The sequence below is a fragment of the Alosa alosa genome, chromosome 23 (genome assembly GCF_017589495.1).
Source record: "Alosa alosa isolate M-15738 ecotype Scorff River chromosome 23, AALO_Geno_1.1, whole genome shotgun sequence".
NCBI classification, from domain to species: domain Eukaryota; kingdom Metazoa; phylum Chordata; class Actinopteri; order Clupeiformes; family Clupeidae; genus Alosa; species Alosa alosa.
Genome location: NC_063211.1, coordinates 18,455,706 through 18,472,383, shown reverse-complemented (window position 1 = coordinate 18,472,383; position 16,678 = coordinate 18,455,706). Strand labels below are relative to the sequence as shown.

General features: G+C 47.2%; 1 protein-coding gene across 2 annotated transcripts in view; it reads right to left on the bottom strand.

Moving 5' to 3' along the window:
- Positions 1–16,678, bottom strand: part of si:ch211-246m6.5 (von Willebrand factor D and EGF domain-containing protein) — a gene marked incomplete in the record, with an annotated part of 73,210 nt that overhangs the window by 10,268 nt on the left and 46,264 nt on the right. The window contains 4 exon segments of one of the 2 annotated variants that reach the window (XM_048235540.1): positions 93–188; positions 1,367–2,341; positions 4,791–4,946; positions 11,245–11,655. In XM_048235540.1, the coding sequence (XP_048091497.1) occupies positions 93–188; positions 1,367–2,341; positions 4,791–4,946; positions 11,245–11,655 (1,638 nt within the window). 2 annotated transcript variants of the gene reach the window in all.

Sequence of the window (16,678 nt, the reverse complement as noted above, 5' to 3'; positions counted from 1 at the left end):
GTGTGTGTGTGAGTGTGTGTGAGAGAGCATTTCATATTAGACAGAGTGCATATGTTTGAGAGAGTGTGTGTGTGTGTGTGTGTGTGTGTCACCTGTTTGACAGTTGGGGCCTATATATCCTGGCTTGCAGCGGCAGGTGTTGGGGGCGGCACACTCCATGTTCCTACCGCATGGGTGCCTGCACACAGCTGACAGGGCCGCCGCCCCATCAGAGCAGCCAATTAAGAAAGATTATATCTACAAACACACACACACACACACACACACACACACACTCAGAACTACACACACACAATACAAACACAAACACACACACACACTCAGACATACACACACACAATATACAAACACACACACACACACACACACACACACACACACACACACACACACACACACACACACACACACACACACACACACACACACACATACACACTAATACTCACACACACACACATAGATAGGCACACACATAGAGAAAGATACACACAGACACAAAACCTCCCTCCACATCAAACAGGCTGTCACGCTGAAACTGAAACTGCCCCCAACCTCCCGGCAGCTTTTTCGACATTCAGCTCATTATTGCCTCTCCTGCTCTCTGTTGTTTTCCCCTAAACATCCCCGTGCTTGATGTCTTAGTTTGCCGTTAACACAGGGGCACAATCAGCGGGGCCAATAGCAGCCGAGGCCCGTGTGGAGCTTTGTTGTTTAGGACCCATTCTAATGGATGCCCAAATCAATCCCTTGTCGGAGGGGCGAGGGGAAAAACAGTCTAGAGCAATAAGCATAGATTCTGTGTCTCAAATATTCCCATCCATCATTGGGACAATGTTTTCAGAAATATAATGGCCAGAAGAATACAAACAAATTCAGGATCAGTAACACACACACAGATTTGATACCTCAGATATTCTCCGCATCATTGGGACAGTGGTTTCAGACACGCCTGAATAACATAAACGTGCTTGTCAATACCATTGTCAAAAACGTAGGTGATTCATATCCATAACCAGAGTGTGAGAAAGTGGCCGCAACGACAAATGCATTATGCCCTCTAATGATCTGTTTTAACACAAGTGTAATTAAAGATATAGACTTTCCATTCAGGAGTCTGCCTGGTAAAATCAGGTTTGTACAGGCAATATATTTTCATGGGTAATGATCTGTCTAAAGTGTAGAATAGTATAATTTAAGGCACAATTCATGAACATACCGTATGTTGTGTCTGGTAAAGTGGGTCAGTAATGATCTGGCTAAATGGCGTAATAGTGTATTGAACACACATAGACTTCCATTCAAGCTTTCAATAACTCCTCTGTTTAAATGAGCTGTCTAATAAAGCGTGTAATTGGCTGGATACCTCGGCAGGATCGTCCATCCCCGATGTAGTTGATGGGGCAGCGGCCACAGCGGAACCCACCGCTTGGCCTATGGAAGCAAGGGACCCCAGGGTAGCATGGTGCGTCGTCACAGGTCAGAGGGGCGAAGTCCAGTCCCAGGTCAGATTCGGACCCGGGTTCAGGGTCGCGGCGGCCCATGAGACTGATACCGCTTACGCGCGGCGGGGTGGGGTGGCGGGGCTTTGTGGAGTCGGAGGAGGGCCGATACGTGCGTCTGGCCGGTGTGGTGAAGGGGAACACGGGCTGTGGGTCAGTGTCGACGTCCACCGCCGCCCCGTCCGCCGAGTACTCGGCCTCAGAGAAGGAGAAAGAGAGGGCGGTCAGCGCGGCTGTCTGGGGATGCTGCTGGGCGGGGGTCCACGCGCGCGCCCCTCCTGGGGCCATGAGCAGCGCCGGGGACCGGTGTTGTGGTGGGGGACGGATTTCGGGGGACCTGGAGTGCGGGGGGGTCACTTTACCGCTCTCCGCTGCCGCTGCTGCTGCTTTGCTAACAACAGCACCACTCTGGGATACGGCAGCCTTAGAAGAAGAAGAAGAACCAGCCACGTCGGCTCCGGCTCGAGACTCCCTCCGACTCCCAGCCCCGGCGTCTGGCTGCACGTCTGGCTGCGCGCTGTGCGTTGAGAAGCGGTTGCTGGTGGTGTGTGAGTGTGTTTCCTTGTGTGTGTGTGCTTCCCGGTCGAGCTGCAGCTGCTGCTGGGGCCGCAAGGCTAGCCGCCTCTCTGTCACCGGGTGAAGCGTGGGTGCAGGGGCCGCGTTGCGTAGCGCCGGGGGCCACGCCGTGCCGCTCTGGATGGGAGGGATGCTCCGTGCCGAAGGCTGGGAGAGGGAGATGTGGCGGTGGGAGTTCCTGAAGGGGACCGAGGGCAGGTGTAGCTGCGGAGCTTTACTGTGGACCGGGCCTGACCTGCTGAGCTTGGACTGGGACTGACCAGCTGCAGACGGGAGGGAGACACAAACAGAGATTTAGACTTTAAAAAAGGCCTTTCGCTAGCCACTACAAACATCAGCAAAGAGTGCTGTAACTCTCATTTTGATCATTAGTATTCGCACAAGCTATCACCGAACAAGAATGAAAGAAAGGAGAGAAAGAGCATAAAGGAGAGAGAGAGAGAGAGAGAGAACTCCAGGCAAGGATTTTTTTCTGTATTCAAGGTCTGGTTTGGTCGGTATAACTTTGCATCACTGAAGTTTACTGTATTGAGAAATGAGAGAGAGAGACAGACAGACAAACAGACAGACAATGAGAAAGGGATAACTCATTTTAAGGGGTTTGGAATATACTCCTTCAGAAAGAGATTTGTTGACTTGGATATTGCCAATTCCAAAAGCCAGACAGTGAAATAACACTGTAGGGTCACCTATAATTTGCCCAAACAGCTTTGGGTTGTGCTTATTCTGTTTGATTCATCTTCAAAAGATGTTCAGCCCTCCCTTCTTTAGTGTTAGAATCAGCAGTCCTGGTAGATAAGCACGATGTAATCAATTTACCCCCTCTTTCGATGAAAGTTGATGTTTGAACACAGGATACAGAGAGAGAGAGTGAGAAAAAAACAGGTTTGGACTGAGGTCTAGGCAGATATCCTACAGACTCTCTCTCTCTCACACACACACACACACACAAAATGAAGGGATGAAAACAAGAACATGTGTGGACATTGTGATTTACACACACCCATGAGAGAAGACTCAAAGGCAGGAGAGAGCGAGAGAGAGAGAGAAAGAAAGAAAGACAGAGAGAGAGAGAGATAGAGAGAGAGGATTCAAGTGAGTAGTTTACGATGCAGAAATCCACGTGTGGCCTCAGAGCAGATCTCCTTCGGAGATTGCTGGGAATTTGTCACGGGGAATCGAGGAGCCTTGGTGCGCTTTTCAGATTCCCACCACAACAAACCATTACGGACCCATCTCAGGCGGAAACGTCATGGCTAGTTTTCTCTCTGTCTCTCTCTCTCTCTCTCTCTGTGTGTGTGTGTGTGAGAGAGAGAGTGTGTGTCTCCAAACTAAATTATGAAAGGCCATCAGACTTTCATGTTTAGCCCTTTTACTTCCTAATGCGTTCCATGCGCCTGCGTCCCCGTCGATGCATAGAGCTTCGTTTAATGAATAAGAGAACTGAGGAAGTCTTGACTGTTTTTCTTTCTGTTTTCGTTTTTTCAAATGCCATTTTCCCACTGACAAATGGTGTTGTTAGTGTCTGGCCCCCAAGCGGCATCAGGGATATTCTGTCCCGGCTGTGAAGTGCTCCGTGCACCAGCAAACGCCATTACGGCGTTACCTTGAACAGGCACTGAGTGAGAGAGCCGAAAAAAATAGAGCTCTTCTCCGCCTTTTTCCGCGTATGAAAAATAAACAGCGGCTCTTGCCCGAGCATCAATTAATCAGTGGCTGGAGGTCTGTGAAGACGAAGGGGCTTCTCCCAGCAGGCAGTGGGACTATAAACCTAGTTTTGGCGATCAGGCTCGGGAGCCAACCAAGACCAGACCAGCTATTGATCATTTTCTCCTGAGGAGGATAAAGGAGATGATTGACTATGCAAATGAATGAGAAACAGTGCGCCGCCATGCAACGCACCACTGTAATAGGCTCTGTGTGTCTCCTAGGCGTCTTCGCATTCAAAATATCCCCTGAAGGTCAAGTACTGCCCTCACATCTTCTCATTCTGTCTCTCTCTCTGTCTCTCTCTCTCTCTTGTACGTGCACCACTTTCTTTCTCTTTTTTACATGTGTATGTGTATGTGTGTGTGTGTGTGTATGTGTGTGTGTGTGTGTGTGTGTGTGTGAAAAAAGAAAACAGACACACACTCTTCTGACTGGATAATTCTCACATTCGGGGTCAAAAGCTGGAGATACGCATGAGCGCGGGAAGGCGCGTGCTGTTCAGAGCGCTGCGCCCCAGCGCATCAAAGGTCGTCTCATCTCAGAGATTACCGCGGCTTGCTTTGCACAATTAGTCAAGGCTTCCTGCCTTCCTATTAGACAACCAACACAGCACACCAGAGATAATAACTCTATATACTGTATATCAACCACCTCTTCACGGATGACTGCCTATTTTATTTCCAAAATACAACAAGGTTAGATGAGATGAAACCTAAACATGTGAATTCATGTAGACGCATCCAGGTACGGGCACTTCAGGACAGGGCAAGATCCTTCCTCATAGAAGCCCAAAGCAATAGCAAAGCCTACATAATTGTTCACAGTCCTCTAATCTGACTATACACTAGATCAGAAGTATGTATGGTGTGTGTGTGTGTGTGTGTGTGTGTGTGTGTGTGTGTGTGTGTGTGTGTGTGTGTGTGTGTCTATGTGTGTGTCTATGAGGGATGTGTGTGTGTGTGTGTGTGTGTGTGTGTGTGTGTCGGGGGTTGGGGCACATACCTGCTCGGGGATGTTTGGTGCAGACGCGCCCATTGCCATGGTAACCAGGTGGGCAGCGTCCGCAGACATAGCCCACGTAGGGCGGGCGCAGGTCGATGCACTGGACGCCTGGGTAACAGGGCCTGCTGGAACACGGCGAGGGAACTGGGGGATAGTCTGTCCGCAGGGGAAACAACACACAAAACACACAGAACATTACACTCTATAGTCCTGCTTCAGCATGCCAGCATGAACTGTAGGCTCTTCTTAATTCTCTCCCCTTCTCCCATTTCTTTTCCTCCCTCCTTCCTCCCTGGAGTAATCAAAGATGGAGTAATCAAAGATGGAGTAATCAAAGATGGAGTAATCAAAGATAGACATACTGTACATGAGAAATAGAGATGTGGTTATGGCAAAGATCCTTGATTATTAGCTCCGATTTAACCCTCTCTGTAGTTATAGTTTTAATGCAACCTTGTTGACCTGTCCTCCTGCGTTAACACAGCTCTTATCTTTACAACTGTCCTGTTTAGGTTCCTCATCGCTAAACTATGAAGATTCTACTTATCTATATAGATCAGTGTTGCTCATTCAATGGCATCTTGGTAGTCATTTCACATTTGTATTGAGTATCAGATGCCAGAGTCTAAATTCATGAACATATTTCCTCCATTACACATTTGTAGATGAATGTTCCACTACGTTACATTCATTAATTGTTTTATTGGCATGAACACATGCCAAGGCAACAGCATGGCTAAACTGGTGGGTCTGGTGTGCTATTGTAGCGCAGGAGAAATGCACTGGAAGTCAGAGCTAATTGCAGTTTTAATTAAAGTGAGCAGATCCCTAATCATGTGGCAGTTTATGATCCTAGAGAAGAGAGGCCATCAAATGTTCAGTGTTTTGCTGCCGTTGGCAAGTCCTTTTTACTCCCTTTTTTAATGATGAGAAATGTAACTTAGACAAGGACAAAGAGTGTGATAAAGGGATAGAGAAACAAAGAGAGAGAAATGCAGACAAAAAGAGAGAGAGATAGAGAGAGAGAGAAAGAAAGAAAGAAAGATAGAGCTTGTTAAACTGTATGGGGCTGATGCTCCTCAGGTGATGATTAATATGACATAAAGAAGGTGAGGAATTTTCCGGAGGGCAGAAGAGTGTGTGTGTGTGTGTGTGTGTGTGTGTGTCTGTGTGGAGGAAGACCCTGACTGTGTCTCTCATCTTCACCTTCAGCCTCCATCCTGCTAGTACAGCAGGCCATGCACCCCACAACACAACTACCCTCCCCCCACCCACCCACCACCACAAACCCCAACCTCAAACACACACACACACACACACACACACACACACACACACTGTGGCTGGAGCCCCAAAGGTAGCATGAAGGATTACATAAATTGGCCTATTAGTCAAAAAGTCTTCAAATGCTCCACACCAGCCAAAAGTGCTGATGCTTTCAAACCCCCTCTCCTTCTGAGGGCACTCACTCACCGAGCATCTGGTAATTACCGCATCAGGCAGGTTACCACGTCCTTAATGATGACACAAAAACGAATGTTGATGCAGAGAGAGAAAGAAAGAGAGGGAGAGAAAGAAGTAACAGTCCCTGCATTTGTTGTGTTAACATGCTTCTCTGTAAGACTCTGTAGGGATGGAAATAAATAAATAAGTAAGTAAATAAATAAAAGGATGCTTTTTGAGGTGACATTGCTCCTGACAAACACTGACAGTCACCGGGAGTTCTGTATTTTCCTGACTACTGCTGCTGTTGTTCGCACAATAAACGACTGATGGATCAGGGACATGACAACACAGGGCGCTAAGAAAAGAGCTACCATTTCCTGTCTGGTGACAAAGAGAATGAAATAAAATAAAATAAAATAAAATAACAGAAGAAGTTGTCTTCCAAGAGGACAAGCAGAGGGGGGAGGGAAGGGAAGCGACAGTGACAGTCTTTCATTAAAATAGTGATTTATCGGACGATGATTACACACATCAGGGAGGTTTATTGCTAGCAATTTTTTGAACAAGGTCAGCTCAAATCTCTCGGATAATGGCTGGATTTATTGGCCTAGTGTGTGTGTGTGTATGTGTGTGTCTGTGGTGACATAGTGTGTAGGGTGCGTTTCATCTCCAACTCATAAGCGTGATGACAGGTAATTTGCACGCCAGTGACTCCACACACACACACACACACACACACACACACACACACACACACACACACACACACACACACACACACACACACACACACACACACACTCTCGTGCTCTCTTGTCACAATGAAAACGTTCAGACAGAGAGCTACCCAATACAATGAGCTACCCTACACAATCTCATTGGCCTGCGCTAAGCCAACCAATGGCCCCTTATTCTGTGATGAACGTGGAGCTGGACAGAATAAAAAGCCTGGAGTCTCAAGGCCACAGTAATTAGCCTTGGTGGAATGAGGACAAGTCCACGGAATGGGCACGTATGGCCAAGCTCTGAGCACTCGTGGCGTTCCCCTGAATGTCACGAACTGAGAACACGAGGTAATTGACGGGCTGGTTTTATTATTTCCTGCTCAAAAGGGGGCATCCGGATACCTGAGAATGTCAAGAATGCTCTTCACCTTCACAGAGTCTGGCATGTGGGATGCAGACAAAAGAACAGACAGACAAATGGAAAGAGGAGGAGGAGAAGGAGAGAGAACAGGCATACAGAAATATAAAATTGAGACATAGACAAATAACTGATGCTACCTTTAAACTGTAAACATAATATTTTAGCTTGTAGATTCAAGTGGCCAAAACAATTTGGGCGGTAGTTGTGGGCAGTTTGAGTTCCTCAAATTGTGTGTGTGTGTGTGTGTGTATGTGTGTTTGTGTGTTTGTTTGTTTGTCTGTCTCTGTCTTTCTTCACTCTTTTTCTAACTTTCCATCTCTTTTCTCTCCTCTCATTCCTTCTGTGTGTCTCTGTCTCTTCCTCTCTCACTAGTTGCAGCCTGGACATCTTCAGTGGACATCTAGTCCACTCCCCAATGCTCCATCAGGCCATAATGGAGCTGGTTGCAGCTGGGCCCCGCTCTCTGGTCAGGTTTTATCACTGCTGATGACTGCACACATCCCTGGGGTGAGGGAAGTGGCTGAGTGAAGCCAATTTGTTCTCTTCCTAGCCCTTTTGGACCGACAGCTAACCACCAACACCCCCCTCCCCTGCACACACACCCACACACAGACACACACACGCACAAGCAGCAAATGCCAACCCACACCTCCTTTGAGAACTCATTCTGCTCATCGCTATGAAGACATAGAACTCCACTGTGTTGCACCTCAAGTGCACTGATTTTGTTTTGTGCATGCGTGTGTGCGTGCGTGCGTGCGTGTGAACTGGATGAGATGGCGCAGCACAGTCCAGTGCCCTGCTGATGGAAGCCGGCATGTCCATGTCCGTCTGGTGCCAGTCCAATTAGAAAGGCCCACTCAAACTCACGCAGGCCCAGCAGAGAGGCAGCCCGACGGCCTTGTTTCCACATCCCACAGACGGCCAAGCGTCCTTCATGTAACCTCCAAGTGTGTGTGTGTGTGTGTGTGTGTGTGTGTCTGTGTGGGCCTGTGTATGTCTGTATGATTGTGTCTAAGTAACGTATGTGTGTCTGTGTGTGTGTGTTTGTGTGTGGTGTGTGTGTGTGTATATGTGTGTGTGTGTGTGTGTGTGTGTGTGTGTGTGTGTGTGTGTGTGTGTAACATTGCCATTGCAGGTGTTCGCCTGTGGCGTGACTGGTAGCAAGATGGCGGGGAAGCCATAGTGGACGTGCCTAATCAATGCCGGTGATTTAAGTGACACAAGGAAGCTCATAACACCATAACCTGACACAGTGGGCTGTGTGAAGGGAAATGTCACCTCCCATTTCAAATAAATAAATAAATAAATAAATAAACTCTAGGGAGGAATTTAATGAGGCGAACATCACACAGTCAGAACACAAAAAAATAAATGACAAAAACAAAGGAAGCACTCAGAAAAGTCAGGGAAATGAGATCCCCCACCTCCTTATCTTGAGTATGCAGACGTTATGATCGCTCAGATCGCCCCAGGCTTTGTGTGCAAGGTGTGTTCGCAAAAGTTACCAGACTTACATTGAACTGTGTGTGTGTGTGTGTGTGTGTGTGTGTGTGTGTGTGTGTGTGTGTGTGTGTGTGTGTGTGTATGTGTGTGTGTGTGTGTGTGGACAATGAGAGCCAATGTCTCTTTTGCTACTTCATTTAGAATCAAGTCTCGCTGTGTGTGTGCGTGTGGATGTGTGTGTGTGTGTCTGTGAAGAAGGTAGGGTGATGCTGGTGAGGAGGAGGATCATTTAGTGTGTGTGTGTATGTATGCGCGCAAGCTAACACTTTGTGAAGTTTTCACCTCCCAAACATGATGACAGGCAATTTGCATCTTGCAGGACTAATGAATGTGCATCCCACATGTGTTGTCAGACGGTGTGTGTGTGTGTGTGTGTGTGTGTGTGTGTGTGCGTGTGAAAGTAGGAGCATGTGAATTTGCCGACCTTGATGAGTATGCTAATTTGAGTCGGGCATAGGTGTTCTATGTACAGTAGGTAAGATGTGTGTATTTGGGTGTGTGTATGTGATGGCCCTTGTAGAGTATACTAACATGAGTCAGGCATACTGTAGGTGTTCTATGTTGGTCAGATGTGTGGGTTTGAGTTTGTGTACGTGCTAATGTAGTATGCTAATGTGAGTCAGTCATAGGTTCTGAGTTTGTGGTACTGTATGTGGGTGTGTGAGCAGGGGCGTTAACTGTGTCTTCACATTTCACAGGTACTGCAAACTGCAAAAAAACTTTAGTTATGCTTGTTGTGATCAAGGGCGTCACCAAGAGTTCAAAACATTCAGGGTTTAGCCTATAAAACTAAACGGGAGTTCGGGGGTGTCACCCCCAGGTACATTTCGTAAATACTATTAAGTACATTTCTGCACATTTTCTGTCAGAGAGTAGATGTCCAGACATCTGCATGAAAACATTTAACTCACAAGGGAAATAGACATGTAGCCTGACGAGCCAGACCCACATTAAAATGTAGGGTCTGGGCACTCAACGTTGGCAGTGCTCAGTTCGAGGAGCGGGATAATTGGTTGTCTTTCAAATTCCCTCTGCACGCAATAGGGCGCGCTATGAGTCCTATGCGTTTTCCCAAAGCTTAACTCGTGTCACGCTGTTTGCCAACAGCAACATCCATCTTCTTTGTTTTCAAGTAGCAAGGAATTCAAGCCAAACCGTTGCAACTCTGCCATCAATCATTATGTTAAGCCCGCCTAACATCTCTATACACGATTTGATTGGCTTGATAGAAGTTTAATTTTTCCAGCTCACAAGCCAACGGAGAGTTGCTAGACTAGCCCTGGCAGCAAATGTAATTTGTGGCCGCTAGGGTGCGTCTAGATTTCTAGGCTTATGGACATGGCCAAAGGTTACCCAAAACAATTTGCTATGTTTTTAAAAAACAGAAGTGACATTTTGTGTGGACTTCATATAGCTAAAAAACACTGGAGATTTTGGCCTATCCAACCAGATTTCCAGCTTAGTGCATTAACCGACAGTGCTTGGAGACAGTGGTTCTGCAACTGCCATGATCACACACACTGGTGTGCTTGAGTGAGAGCCAAGTGTGTTTGGTGTAAATATTATTTATGATGATTTACACAGCGGTCATATTTTGTAAAGGTCTGCCAGGGAAATTTTTGCGTTCATAAATGGTGCTTTTCACAAAAGCATAAAATCACTGTGCTCAACTAGCTGGCTACGATTAAGCATTTTCCTTCACCAACCTATGAGCCTAGCCAGTCACGTCAGTGGCACGCTGAGGCCCCTCTCATCTGCTGATACAGCAACAGGAGAGTCGTCCACTGCTATCCTGCTCCTCATTGCCTTGATCAATAGCGGAGTGATAATCTGGAGAATCAGGAGAATTTACAAATTCCTGGTGGGCTGGTACTGGGGCCGGGCTTATTACTCTGAGCTAAAAAGCGCATGATATTGCTGTTTGAACATTTTTCTTCGCTGTACCTTCCGAATAGCTTGCACTGTGCGACTGCAGTTCCTTTCTTTTTCAGAATGTTCATTATATCCATAACCTTCAGTCTTTCTTCAGTGAATAGAAGGCTACCATCAGAAACCAACAATCATGTAAGACCTGTATGTGCTCTCTCTCCCGTGTGCATGAAAACTGTGCGTGTGTTGTAGATTTGTTTCAGTACTTTCTATCTGCTTTTCTTTTGCAATCTCGTTTCTGTTTTCTGCTATATTGCGCGCATAGCCTGCTGCTAGAACTGATTTGTCTCTATCACTGGCATTTGTTGCATCTTTTAGATAACAATGTTGGGGGGGGGTGGGCAAGCACCACCATTTTGAATGTTGAGGGTGACGCGTCTTCCTTGTCCTGAATCCTGTGTGTGAGTGGGGGAGTTTGGGTACTTGCCGGCCTTGTTGCCCTCGCTGGAGGCGATGATGGTGACGGGACTCCTGTTGCTGGTCTTGGTGCCCAGGGGAGTGCTGGTCTTGGCCGGGGCAACTGGGGCAGCTGGTGCCACTGGGGCGTCTGGGACCAGGGCAGGAGGGGAAAGCGGTGCAGGTACCGGAGCAGGGGCAGGAGGTCGGCTGACTTCAGGTCCCGTGAGAGCTGGTCCATTGCTGGTTTTGCCCCCGGGACTGATTCTGCTGGAGAGGCTGGTCTCACGGGTCTTGCTGGAGGTGCTGGGCCTGTTTGAGCCGTTGGTCCAAACGGTCTCACTGGTTCTGCCAGAGGTGCTGATTCTGTTGGAACCGCTGGTCCTGCTGGAGTTGATGGTCCGAATGGAGGTTGGGGCAGAGGTGACTGGCTGAGCTACTGCTGTAGGGAGAGATAGAAAGTAGAGAGATGGAGGGAGAAATGGAGGGGTAGAGGGAGAGATGGGGAGAGAGATGAAGGTGGAGACAAGGGGATGGAGGGAGAGAGAGAGATGCAGGATGAGAGGGATGGAGAGAGATTCCTTCTCAATTAAGTTTACTGAAATGCATTTAATTTCTACGTAACACAAAACCGTCTTCACAGACCCCAGCTTGAGCATGACCCTTGACCCCTGAGGTGTCTGGAGAAGAAAGAAAGTCCAGACAGAGGATGGAGGGAGGGAGGGAGAGAGAGAGGAAAGGATAAGGGAGCAGGTGTGATTCATTAGATTGTGTGTGTGTGTATTGTGTGGGTGTCTGCATGTGAATGTGTGTACATCAGTGTGAATGTGTGATTATACATTTTGTGTGTGTGTGTGTGTGTGTGTGTGAGAGAGAGAGAGAGAGAGAGAGACACCCCCCCCCCCACACACTCCACTCCAGTCTAGTATCTGTGCGGCTGTCAGAACACTGTCACGAGGGGGTCTGGAGGTGGATGATAATGCCGCTCTGAGTCTGTTGGAGTCTACCGCGCAATACCCACTACCATTGAGCATACACACACACACACACACACACACACACACAGACAGACAGACAGACAGACAGACAGACAGACACACACACATACACAGACACACACACACACACACACACACACACCGCTACCCACTCAGGTGGTAGGCACCAGCAGGCAGTACAATAACACACTCCAGAGGGCTGTCCACAGCACAGCTCTCAGACCGGATGAAATGCTGAGACACTGAACCCATATTACAGGGCTAGGGCTGGGATAAACGATTATTTTTTAAACGATTAATCTAGCGATTTTCTTTTCGATGCATCGATTAATCTAACGATTCATTTTTTCAGTCCGATTCGATTTCGATTCGATTCGATTATCGATGATCTCCCCATTAATTGACTAATAGCAACTTATACATGTTGATTTACATATCTGAATGAAAAAAACATGAATTCCTTAACATTGGAATATATGTTTATTGCTCTTAAGATTCCAAAATAAAAGACTATACAAGTGCAAAGTAATGCATTCTTAGTCAGAGGTAGCATTCAATTCAGTTCAGTAGGTCTAATTGAGTGCCTGTCACTTTAAGACGACGTTCGTGAGGGAATCCCTGCAATTAACATGAACACCATTAAAACGCTGCTGATGTGTGAATGCAATTCATAACGTAGTTAGTTCAAATAACGGTTCGTAGCCTACTTCTCCTTGGGACAAGCACTTTTGAGTCTTGGAAAACACTTTTCCCATTTACATTGGGATTTTGCAAACATTCAGAGTCAATAAAATGAGCCCTACATGAGTAACGAAATTGACAAGCAGATGTATGTAAGCATGCTAAACTTGACATCCGAACAGTATTCTAACGTTAGCTTTGAGATACTGCTTGATTGCATAACTTAACTTAGTTTGGTCTCCTTAATGTAGGCTACTATGCTGTGATGAGACCTTAGCAGAGTTAACTTTAATGCAGCAGTTTTGAACAAATTTGCGCAGCATGGTCACGATGCTAAGCGGATTTAATAGCAATTTAGCCCACCGTGTTCTATGCAATGCTTCTATGTTGCAACAACAATCCTTCAACAATCGTGAATATTTTGTTAAATGCACATGCAGAGGAGGAGCAGCGGGCTCGTTACAAGAGAGAGTGGCCGGGGCAAGGAAAACCTGCGTGCGTGAAAAGCACAGCTCAATGATTTCGTGGCCCCCAGCCACAGATTAGTCAACGTATGGGAAACACTGAAGGTGTAAAATTCAAAATATTTAGCGGCACACATTATGCTTAATGAATCGACGCGCATATTTTGCGTCAACGTATTTTTTGCGTCGACGTCATCGATTACGTCGACGCGTTGTCCCAGCCCTATACAGGGCCCATCTCTGGAGGCTCATCACACACACACACACACACACACACACACACACACACATACATATATACATACAGTTCAATTAGCATACACACATAGTTAAAACTTGCAAACACACTCATTGTTACATGCAAAAATCAGCTACACACACACTCTCACAGTCACCTACAGACACACACACTCATAGACACACACACTTAAACATACACACACACACATTTCTTACACATACAGTTCAACTAGCATACACACATACTTAAAACTGGCATACACACACACCCTTACATGTAAAAATCAGCGTACTTTACACACATCCATGTCACACACACACACACACACACACATGTACAAACACACTTACATTCAAATTTACACACACACACACACACACACACACACACTGAGAGCAAAGCCTCTGCTGCGCTTCCTCCATTGCTGTTGGCATTGCTATCGCCCACACAGATCATCAGCCCTTTCTCCCAGCGCCTCACTGCTATGTATGAGGGAGATTCGGTGTGGGCCGTGGGTGAGCTACGGTTATCCGAGGGTGGAAAAAAAAACTTTCTGCCGATCCTTTCAGTGAGGTGTAAGCTGTGGAAGGTGTAAGCTATTGTGGCCGCCTGAGACACAAATGAAAGAGGAATCCATAAAGGAAATATGAATGCCACCTCAGGGTGGGAGAGATTTTGATCCCAGGGGTACCTGACACTGCTGCTGGAAGAAGAGGCGGAGGAGTCACACACGCACACACACACACGCATGCATTCACACATACACACACACACTAGCGCACACACACAGGCATTCACACATACACAACAATCAGACAGGCGGAGGAATCTTCCTCAACTCAAATGCACCCACACACCCACACACACACACACACACACACACAATGTCAGACAGGCTATTGAACATCATCAAAAGGCAAGGACATGAATGCCCAGGGACAGACACAGGATGGCAGAGAGCTACTATCAAACATTCACTTTCCACACCAGCCAGCCAGCAACAGGGTTAGGAAAAAACGCCATGTTGAGTTTCTCAGCACTTTCAGGAATATTGACGCTGTGATTTGGCACAGGATGATTTTCCTTTTCCACTGTGGGTGTAAGGTGACAGAAGAAATCTATGTGTGTGTGTGTGTGTGTGTGAATAAATCTGTATGTGTGTGTGTGTGTGTGTGTGTGTGTGTGTGTGTGTGTATGAGTATGTGGGCTGTTCATATCTTTCATAGCTCTAAAGTAGAACTGTGAACCTTGGCAAAAATAAAGTGAAGCACAAAAAGTGTGTTTGCCAAAGTGAGTATGTGATGGTGTGTGTGTGTGTGTGTGTGTGTGTGTGTGTGTGTGTGTGTGTGTGTGTGTGTGTGTGTGTGTGTGATGAATGAGGACAGGCCTCAGACATGGCAACTGGAATAAGCCCCAAAGCGCTCCTCCCCAAGACGACGCCCCCAACCCCCCCCCCCCACACACACACACACAGAGGGAGCCGAAAATCGTTCAGCCAAAACCCATCACCTGGCAACGACAAGAACAAGATGGAGGAGAGAAGGAAAGATTGCAAGGAAGAGAAAACCGAAAACCCTCCATGTGAAAATTCCTAGTCTCAGGAAAGGAACATAAACATTGGCCAGCGTCTATGGGGGAGCCTTTCAGACAAACAAACTGATTGCGGGAGAGGAGAGGTACATTCTGGCACAACAGCTCAGCGTGGGCTTTAGGTATGCATGAGGTCACTTCTCATAAAGTCTTCTTTCTCCGTCACATGATCCCACCTTCCATCCATAAAAGATAAAAAAAAACATGGCCCTCAAAAGCCCTCGATATTTGATCTTCCCATCTTAGCCCTGTCAAACAGACACACACACACACACACACACGCACACCAACACACCTGTCAAATGTTGTGCTAAGCTAATGCCTCAGCTATAACATGTGGCACCTAAACTGTTGACAGAGGCTGGATTAGCGCGAGGCACGCTCAAGACAAAGGACACAGAAAGCGAGCCTTCACGCTATCGACCTGCTCACTCGCTCGGCGGCACGGCGCAGATCGCCCCCGAGGAATCTCTGACGCCTCGCCTCTCAGCGTTATGACAAACACTCGCCACGCAAAGATGGGGTGATGAATCAATAAGGGAGGAAAGGAGGGGAGGGAGAGAAGGAGAGAGGAAGACAAGGAGGGAAGGGAGAGAAGGGAGGAGAGAGGGGCTGGATGTGTGGTTGAGTTGACGTGTCTGTTTCTGCCCCCCTCCCCCCACGCCCCCTCCTATTTTCCCCTCTTGTTGTTGTCGTGGGCCTAGTGGCAAGGGCAGTAGATCGCTGCGTTTTCAAAGACTATGACTAGCTCAGTTTTTATACTTCGAGGACTCACACACACATGCACACACATGCACACACACACACACACGCAGGCGCAGGCACATGCACATGCACATGCACATGCATACATACACACACAAAATAAAAAGCCAAAAAAAAACGAAGAGCAGACTGTATGTGCTTAACCAATCCACTCAGTACAACAATGAACAAAGAGCACCGGGGGGGGGGAGCTCCCATCACCTGCCATATGGTTCTTATTGCACAGCAAAGCAACATGTGCGCACACACACACACACACACACACACACACACACACACACACACACACACACAGTCCCTGTGTGCACATCCATCCATCCATAGATGCCTTCATTAATGTATAAACACACACACACACACACACACAAAAATGCATTTAGCATGTAGCAACACATTGACCTGCTAACGCATACCCATGCCCACACCACAAACAGACACACCTACTCTACACATAAACACGCACACACACACACACACACACACACACATCACCGATCTGTTGGTTACTATGGGAATGGGATCTGGGAGCTTGATGGGTTCGTAATATCGTAAAAAAGTGCTACAATCATGCTGATGCTGTGTGTAAGAGTGTGTAAGAGTGTGTAAGAGGTCAGTCCTATACGCCGCTGTTTCGGTCTCTGAATAGCCAGACAGCACAACCAGGAGGAGCCAAGGAGGCTCGAAGACCTTGCGCCGCCAAAACACCACAGACTTCCACATCCCTTC